A 9,278-nucleotide genomic window follows, 5' to 3' on the forward strand; every position below is an offset into this window, starting at 1 on the left:
AAAGCAGTGTAAAAAACACATGACTGCTGCTAGTGGATATAGCCCTTGGGAAAAGGCCCGAGTACATTTAATCATGACCAACAGAATGAAAAAACACAAGTAACAAATTGCAATATGCAATTAAAAAAATTATTGTAAACAAGAAATGTATGCAGAATCTGTAGTCTTTATGCATGGAGATGCAAACAGAATCCGTCAAAGCTTCCACTCAGTCTCTACGTCTTCTAAGCTCAGTAGCCAGGGCAAGTGCTCATCGTGTTGGCCATCAATAACTTCCGACCCATGTGTGGATGATTTCAGTCACAGATGCTGCATTTCATTTAGGACATTATTAACGTTTTTGATAAGCGAGGCATTATGCTTCCATATTGTTTTGTCTTCTATTAGTGAAGACTTTGGTAAATGCTTCTGAAGAGGTCCTCTGCAGTGATAAACCAAGGCCGTTTTCAGTGGGACTTCCATTTGAGCTCCATGACTTTTCAAAACAGAATGAACAGATGTTTGGATGACCTTCCTGGGATCCAGAATCATCTTCCGGGCATTGAAATAGTCTGATCTGTCTGGTTCACGATGGACATATTTGAGGATATTATGTCCCTGGACTTTCTTCCATGATGAAGTTTTTGCGAAGTTTCTGTCAACTGGTACAGTCTGAGGAAAAATGTGATTTTCAAAAAGAAAGATGCCAATGCTTGGATATTGTTTTTGGAGACTTTCCATCATGGTGTCCCAAGACATGTGCGTAAATGGCAGAATAATCTCATCAATATCATTGAGGAGAACAAACTTAGACCTATACATATTCCTGTAGATGCAGTCATTGAGTGTGGGGAGCTGACCATAATAACCAATATCTTTAGGATCCACTGAATGGTGCCAGGCTTTGGCAGGCCTGAGGTAACGCTGGATTGGCCAGTCTACCACCTCAAGGACTCCTTTTGCAACATAATACCACATAGCTTTTGCCATTTGGGGGCTGCAACTGTTCAGGTAAATCATGACCCGTTGTGCCCCCAGGATCCGATACATCTCCATGCTCTGAATGAATTGCAAGACATTGCTGAAATTCCCAAACATGGTGGAAATGCAGACCGTGAAATTGGCTGAGAATGGTTTTATGTGTTGGTTTTGTATTTGGAACAAGGGTAATTGTGTTAGTTTTCCCGATGTTGACGTGTGGACGGTTATGTACTCGGCCTTGCAGTCTGGTGGCTCCTCACATAAAAGGTCTGCTGTGACGTAGGGAAAGTCAAAGCGATCACTGTGCATGTCGATGACTGCTTGAGATACATGCACGCTCTTATCTGTAGGGCAACAGAAATAACAATAGAGCTCCTTCACCTCTCGATGGTGGATGATGCTGAGGATCCGCACCATAGACCTGCCATCTCTGTTGTCATAGTAAGGGGATAGGATGAATGTCCGGTTGTCCCCCAGTGCTGTGATTGTGTCGGTACTGAGCCTGCCTTCACAACCGGTGAACAGGACTCTCTTAGTCACAAATGGAGTCATCAGAAAACTGCTTCTTAGAACTCCCAGCAGAAAGGTGAAAGTCATAAGTACAGACAGAGATAACAGGATCTTTCTTAAGTGCTTGTACATTGTTGTGGGGGTCTCCGAATCTTAAGGTGAAAAAAAAAATAAGAAAAATAAAAGGAGACATAATTAATAAACAATATTAAAACTTTCATCAAACTAATTGGAAAGTAATTTGCAATTATATAGAAAATTAAATCAGAAGATCTATATAAGGTCTGTGTGTAAGATCTCTTTGGATCGGTTATGGGTGACAAATAGCCATGGAGATTAGAAAACCCCTTTAATGACCAAGCAACTTTTATAGTTTTCTCATCATCACATTTCAAAAGACACAACTTTTATCAAGCACATAAATTTTATTGCAACTTTTCATCATTGTTTTTAGGTTTTCCTGTTACAGCTTCCAGTGTGTGTTATGGAAAGCATGTTGATCAAGATTATTACGACAATATCATATTTAAGTTTTACTTCTTTTGCACAATAAAAACCTTTTTATTCAGTTTCTGGCTATCCTATGGGGGCAGTTAGAGGACGTATGAAGAGAGGTCCAGCCGACTCGCCACCTATTAGGAGCGAAATGTCCCCCAGGGGTCTTTTATGACCTCATGGGGGACATATAACGTAAAAAAACACACACAATTTTTAAGGCAGCACACAAAAAAATAAAAGTTATGGCCCTTAAACTGCCACATGAAAAAATGTACTAAAAATGCCCAATCACTAGATTCTTTTCAGGCCGCGTCACTTTCTTCCACAAGCAGCTCCTCTCCTAACCATGGTTAGTGTGTGGTATTGAAACCAAGCTCCATTCATCTCTATACAGTTTCGCTGCAATACAGTACAAACTCTGCTCAGGTGTGGTGCTGTTTTCACAAGAAAGCAGCCATGTTTTTCAAACTCTGGACAACCCCTTTAAGTGTCTTGTACCACATTAACATTTTATCTAGACAATCTTATCCAACAAAAGGGCATGGATAATGAATCTAATGTAAATTGGAAGTGCTTTAGACACATGTATTTGGCATTGTTGAAAGGGAAGATTATGACAAAAAAATCTTTTAAAGAGGTCTAAATTTTCGGCACACTGTCTGGTGTAAACTGAGCCAACTAATAGGTGCTATAAAGTTAGAATAGGAAGTCTCAATCTATGCCAGATTTATCATCCAGTGTTGGACTGAGAATTCTGGTGCAATTTAAAGGGCTTATCCAGGATTAGAATAACATGGCTGTTTCAGAGCCTTGGACTATTCTGCAGAGTAAATAAGAGATGAAGTATAGCCATCACCTCTCACCTCATTACTTCCTCACAAAGCTTGAGAACCTCACTCACCAGCGTAGAGTGTTATATATCCGTCTAGAATAGGAACTTTAAGAACCAGATTTTCTGGTAACATATTTCCATTCCCAGCACTTATCTGTCTGTACATAGAACATTAAGCGTGAAAATGCTTCACCTTAGGGCTCATTTACAGGACAAAACTTTCATGTCCAAAAGGCACACATTTTTATAAAATAGACAATGGGGCCTTTCGGGATGTTTTTACACGTAGGTTTTATTCAGGCTTTTGAAGCAGTTCTTGAAGGCAAACCCAGTGGATGTGGATGCAATTAAAAAAAAAAGTGAATAGAGAGCCTAAAACATTGCGTGAACGCGCCCTAAAGGTTGTGCATTTTTGCAGACAAAATGTTTGTTTCCTGACAAATTGTGCAGCCACGTAGAAGTGTAGAAAAAAAAATCAGTGGCCATGTTACATCGATACAAATGGGTACAGAAAAATAAGTGTTTACCCGATACCAGTAACAGCAGATTCTGGGAGCGGAATACCATTGCAGTGTCTTCATTACTGGAGCCCACAGGGATGGGGCAGGCTCCATGTAATGATTGCAGGTAGAGCCTCACATGGGAGAAGTCACTCATGGACAGTTATAGCGCTGGAACTCCTGAACAACTGACCAGGTATTCATACTCTTTATTTTACTAAGTGTCAATGTGATACCTGATGCTATAAACCACGTAGTAGGTGATGCATTTATCATCTTTTATGGTATATATATATATATATATATATATGTGTGTGTTATACTCTTCATAAATGCATAGGGTTTTTTTTTTTAGGTTTTTTTTTTTTTTTTTCTTTTGGCTGGTGCCACACGCACCGCTTTGTCTGCGTTCGCGTTTTCAAACACCGACAAAGCGGTGCGTGTGGCACCAGCCTTTGTTCTTTGACTTTTTTGCTTAATTGCACCCAAATTTGCAACTTTTAGGGTTCTGTCACATGGTGCGTTCTTGGTCAGTTTTTGGTGCATATTTACCATGTGTTTGGTTGGTTTGAATCTGTTTTTCTTCATTTCTGGAAGTGGAAGCAGCTTTGAAACCTGAGGGTGATGGCACACGTGGCGTTTTGAACGCGTTTTTGTCCGTTTTTAAGCAATTCAAACTAAAATGATTGGTCAAACCAGTCAGAAACTGATGCGTTTTCAAAAAATGCGTGCATTTTTTAATGGACTGCTTAAAAACTGGTCAAAAACACGGTCAAAATGCTACGTGTGCCATCACCCTTAGGGCCCTGTCCCACGTTGCGTTTGCAAACGCAGACAAAACCGCGACCACCGGGGCGGTCCGCGGTCCGATCGCATTGGCGTTTCTATGGAAACGACTGCGAGCGGGTATGAGCCGCCGTTGTTTTGTGTTAAATTGCAAACGCAACGTGGGACAGCGCCCTCACTCAAACGCTTACTTAAATTAACGCAAAACACCAGCGGCTCATTCCCGATTGCAGGCGTTTCCATAGAAACGCCGATGCGATCGGGCCGTGGCCCGCCCCGGTGGCAGACAAAGCCATGCCACCAGCCTTTGGGTGCAGTCACACGCATGCGTTTTTCATGTTTACCATACAACGCTAACGCAGACAAAACGGCACCTATGGCTTTTGAAACCGTTTTTGGTCCGTTTTTAAGCAATCCGTTAAAAACAGCATGCGTTAAAAAGACATCCGTTTTTTAAAAACTCATGCGTTTTTGTCCGTTTTTATTGCACAAATTAGGAAAACCTGTCAAAAACGGATGCGTTTAAAAAAAAAAATGCATGCATTTTTAAAAAACGGATGTCTTTTTTTTTTTTTTTAACGCATGCTGTTTTTAACGGATTGCTTAAAAACGGACCAAAAACGGTTTCAAAGCGCCATGTGTGGCATCACCCATAGGACCATCCCACCGGGGCGGCCCACGGTCCGATCGCATCGGTATTTCTATGGAAATCCCTTTGTCTATGCATCAGCTTTCAATCTTTGCATTGTAAAGGTCAAAGGGATTCTAGGATCTACTGGCTATAAATACTACTAATACTATAAATACGTTTCTGAAAACGTTTCCTATTTTCTTGAGGAGTTAACTAGCAGGCGCCAAGGTCAAGTTCTGCAGTTTTAGTGATGCTTGTGAACCTTGTGATATAATGTTCTTATCTAGTTGGCTATCAGCTTCCTGTACAAATAAATTTATGGCTAAATAATTATTATACACGTGTTCCAAAGAACACAAAAGTTTTAAGTGAATTGTAGATTTAACCTTTACACAAACCTATAAAATATCTTTCCATTTGGATGTATAAACCTCGCTTGTGATGGACTTTTTCCATTGAAGGTTTCAATGAGCCACTGGCTCATCTGCAGAAACCAGACAGCCTCAGGTCTGCTGAAGACCTGAGGCTGTAATGGCAACGCTGCCGGAGGCATTTAAATCCTGGTGGTGCGCAGACGATCGCCCCCCCCCCCCCTGTCATGATGATGTCATGACGGGAAGGACGGCGATCGCCAATGCGCCGCCATAGTATCATAGTATCATAGTATATAAGGCTGGAAGGAGACGCAAGTCCATCAAGTCCAACCTTTAAGAATTAAATGTTTTATCCCCATAACCCGTGATATTTTTTCTCTCCAGAAAGTCATCCAGGCCACTCTTGAACATGTACATAGAGTCCGCCATAACAACCTCCTGCGGCAGAGAGTTCCACAGTCTCACTGCTCTTACAGTAAAGAACCTTTGTCTATGGTGATGGTAAAATCGCCTCTCCTCTAGGCGTAGAGGATGCCCCCTTGTCCTGGTCACAGGCTGAGGTATAAAAAGATCTTTGGAGAGATCCTTGTACTGTCCATTCAGGTATTTGTACATTGTAATGAGGTCTCCCCTCGGTCGTCTTTTTTCTAAACTGAATAATCCCAAATTTTGTAATCTGTCATTGTATTCTAATCCTCCCATTCCACTAATAATCCTGGTTGCTCTCCTCTGCACCCGTTCTTTTTATACACTGGTGCCCAAAACTGTACACAATATTCCATGTGTGGTCTGACCAGGGATTTGTATAAGGGCAAAACTATGTCTTTATCATGAGAATCTATTCCTCTCTTGATACATCTCATAATTTTATTTGCTTTAGCAGCAGCCGCCTGGCTCTTGTCACTAAAATTAAGTTTACCATCCACCAATACCCCCAAGTCCTTTTCAGCTCCAGTTTTACTAAGTAATTGACCGTTTAGAACATACTTATACTTTTTGTTTCCATGGCCCAAGTGCATAACTTTACATTAAACCTCATCAACCATTTCTCTGCCCACTCCTCAAGCTTCCACAAATCCCTCTGTAATGCTAAACTATCGACCTCAGTATTTATTACTTTACACAGCTTAGTATCATCTGCAAATATTGAAACTTGGCTGTGTAAACCCACTACAAGGTCATTAATAAAAATATTAAAAAGAAGTGGCCCCAATACTGACCCCTGTGGCACTCCACTGGTAACATCCACCTGAGAATGTGCCATTAATGACCACCCTCTGTTTTCTATCACTAAGCCAATTACTTACCCAAATACACAGATTTTCTCCTATTCCCAGCAGTCTCATTTTATATACCAACCTTTTATGTGGCACGGTGTCAAATGCCTTTGAAAAGTCCAGATATACAACATCTACAGCGTCCCCCAGATCCAGTCTTGAACTTACCTCCTCGTAGAAACCAATCAGATTAGTCTGACAGGACCGATCTCTCATAAATCCATGCTGACGCTGGGTTATAAGGTTGTGCACAGTGAGATACTCCAGAATAGCATCTCTAATAAACCCCTCAAATATTTTCCCCACCACAGCAGTTAGACTCACGGGTCTGTAGTTTCCAGGATCGCTATTTGATCCTTTTTTGTATATTGGTACCACATTTGCTATGCGCCATTCCTGTGGAACATAACCAGTCCTCAGTGAATCTTCAAATATTAAAAATAACGGTTTGTCTATCACCGTACATAATTCATGCAGAACCCGGGGGTGTATGCCATCTGGCCCAGGTGATTTATCTATCTTAGTGGTTGCGAGGCGGCGCCGTACCTCTTCCTGGGTTAAACTGTTGACATTATAAAAAGAATTTACATTATTCCTCATTGTGTCTTCCACCAGGGGATTTTCCTGGGTAAAGACAGCTGAGAAGGCGACATTCAGTAGATTGGCCCTTTCCTCATCTCCTTCCACCATGACCCCCATGTTATTTCTAAGGGGACCCACACTCTCTGTTTTTAGTTTCTTATCATTTATATACTTGAAAAATAATTTGGGATTATTTTTGCTCTCCCTGGCAATATTTCTCTGTCTCTATTTTTGCGGCCTTTATCTGCTTTTTACAGGATTTATTTTTCTCTCTATAATCCTGTAATGCCTCATCGCTACCTTCACGTTTTAGCACCTTAAACGCTTTATCTTTCTCGCTTATTGCTTTCCTTACAAGACTAGTTAGGCACATAGGGTTTTTCTTGTTCCTTTTATGCTTTTTCCGATAAGGTATGTGTTTCTCACAGGACTTTTTCAGAATATATGAGAAAAAGTCCCATTTTTGATTTAAATGTCTCCGGCGGCTTTGCCGGAGGCTTTTACAGGTTTAATACCTGTGATCGGTGCCAGCACTGACCGCGGGGGTTACCGGTGGGTGTTTGCTGCAATATGCAGCAAACGCCAACCTTGCATAGAGAGGGCTTCGCCTATGAGCCTTCTCCATTCCCCCACAGCCAGCATGTCACATGTTGTTAAGGGGTTAAAGCAGATTTAGCATAAGTGAGGGCTTTTATGCTGGGCCAGATTTATCAAAGTATCTGATGCTGGATGATAAATGTGGTGTAATCTAAGACTGCCCAGTCCTGCTTTGCATCTCCTATTAGTTGCATTAGTTTATACCTGAAAACAGTATCAAAATTCTAGTGCATTATTTTATTGCACAGACTTTTGGGGTCACACTCGTTTTTCATACTATTCGTTAACAAATGTACAAAAACTGTCTAAAACCATACAATAGAATTTTTTGTAAACAGATTGATAGACCTGCCTTGTTGTACTTGTCTAGCTCTGACTCCCCATTCCTGCGTTGTGGCCCCTGGATTTGTTTCTTTTACCTACAACTAGACCAAATTTATTGATGGAGCAATTGCACGAAAACTGTAAAATGTTGCACAAGCAAGCCTAAGAAAATGCAAGACCCGAATTTGCTTTCATCAAAGATGTTTGTATTTTGAGTAAAAAAATCTGAAAACTACCCATATTTGGTATCGCCATATTCGCTTTACACCTGCATTCACACTGCCATATGCCACTCCCATAATGCCACTCATATAATCCTCGCTAAATATAATGGGTTTCGCTAAATACAGGTGTCAGCACAACAAAAGAATATACTAAATAAATGGCTTATATTTAATTCACCCTTACAGAAAAAAACAAATATATAGTAAATATTAATGTTAAAAATATAAATATTAAAAAAATGTTTTTTTAATTTAATCATTCTGCAAAAAAAAAAAAAAAACCTTTATGGAAGGAACATAGATAAGCTATGTCTCTAGAAATGTGACAATGAAAAAACATAGTTAGGTCATTATTCATATATGGTATTAAAGGTAAAGGTGAATCTTATTTGGCACCACAATTTCCCTTTTCAGAGAGTTACCGTAAATAATTCGGCACATTCTAATAATTATAAGACATGCAGTATATTAGTAAGCATACATCATTTTTCAAACGCCCATTAATAGGAGAGCATAAGAAAAGGGAGAATATATAATAATGAAGAAATAATGATTAATCAGCTAATGTACGTATAAATAATACAGAATCCATAGACTGTTACCTTGTCAGATCACAACACTCCACGGTGACTTCTTTATTCTAGTAATATTAGTAGTCGTATGGTAATAGTAGTTATCTGCAGCAGCATAGCTCCCCAGTGCATGTGTCTCCAGCTTCACAGTCAGGTCTGATATTTCTTGTTTAACAAGCCCAGGTAATAGGGTGTGAGGTGCTGTGTACATTGGATACCTCATACTTCTTCACGTTTTGCATCACATAAGCCCAAGCATATAGAATCTTCTTTCCTTACACTCCCTTCTAATACAGTTTGGGGCCATTTTCAGGAAACATTAGTTCTTACAGTTCTTTTGTGTTCCGTGGTGAATATTAATTTTCCAATACAGTTCTATGACAGTTCTATCACACTTTTTAACCATCAGAAAATCAATTTAAAGTTGGCTGCACCAAATGCACATTTTCATATGTGGAAAACATATTTTTAGTCAGTTGATTTTCAACTAATATGTATGGCGGACTTAAAAGGGTTGTCTGGGATCAATAGTTGTTATACTATTAGCAAGAGATGGTGTAAATTAGAATCGACTTAAAAAATAGCTCACTCTCATCACCCTAGCCTGTGAT

The 9,278-nt window shown here is 40.0% G+C and overlaps 1 protein-coding gene across 1 annotated transcript; it reads right to left on the reverse strand.

Moving 5' to 3' along the window:
• Positions 1–201: 201 nt before the first annotated feature.
• Positions 202–8,833, reverse strand: LOC140076946 (beta-1,4-galactosyltransferase galt-1-like). The gene is made up of 2 exons (XM_072123754.1): positions 8,698–8,833; positions 202–1,622 (listed from the first exon to the last, which is right to left on the reverse strand). Exon 2 carries the CDS (start codon positions 1,600–1,602, stop codon positions 301–303), a length of 1,302 nt encoding a protein of 433 aa, XP_071979855.1. The 5' UTR covers positions 1,603–1,622; positions 8,698–8,833; the 3' UTR covers positions 202–300.
• Between the last annotated feature and the right edge of the window lie 445 nt (positions 8,834–9,278).

The sequence above is a fragment of the Engystomops pustulosus genome, chromosome 9, assembly GCF_040894005.1.
Source record: "Engystomops pustulosus chromosome 9, aEngPut4.maternal, whole genome shotgun sequence".
Lineage (NCBI taxonomy): Eukaryota > Metazoa > Chordata > Amphibia > Anura > Leptodactylidae > Engystomops > Engystomops pustulosus.

What these genes read in the sequence shown, in the direction of transcription:
- LOC140076946 (XM_072123754.1), bottom strand. Translation starts at nt 1,602, where the DNA reads ATGTACAAGCACTTAAGAAAGATCCTGTTATCTCTGTCTGTACTTATG.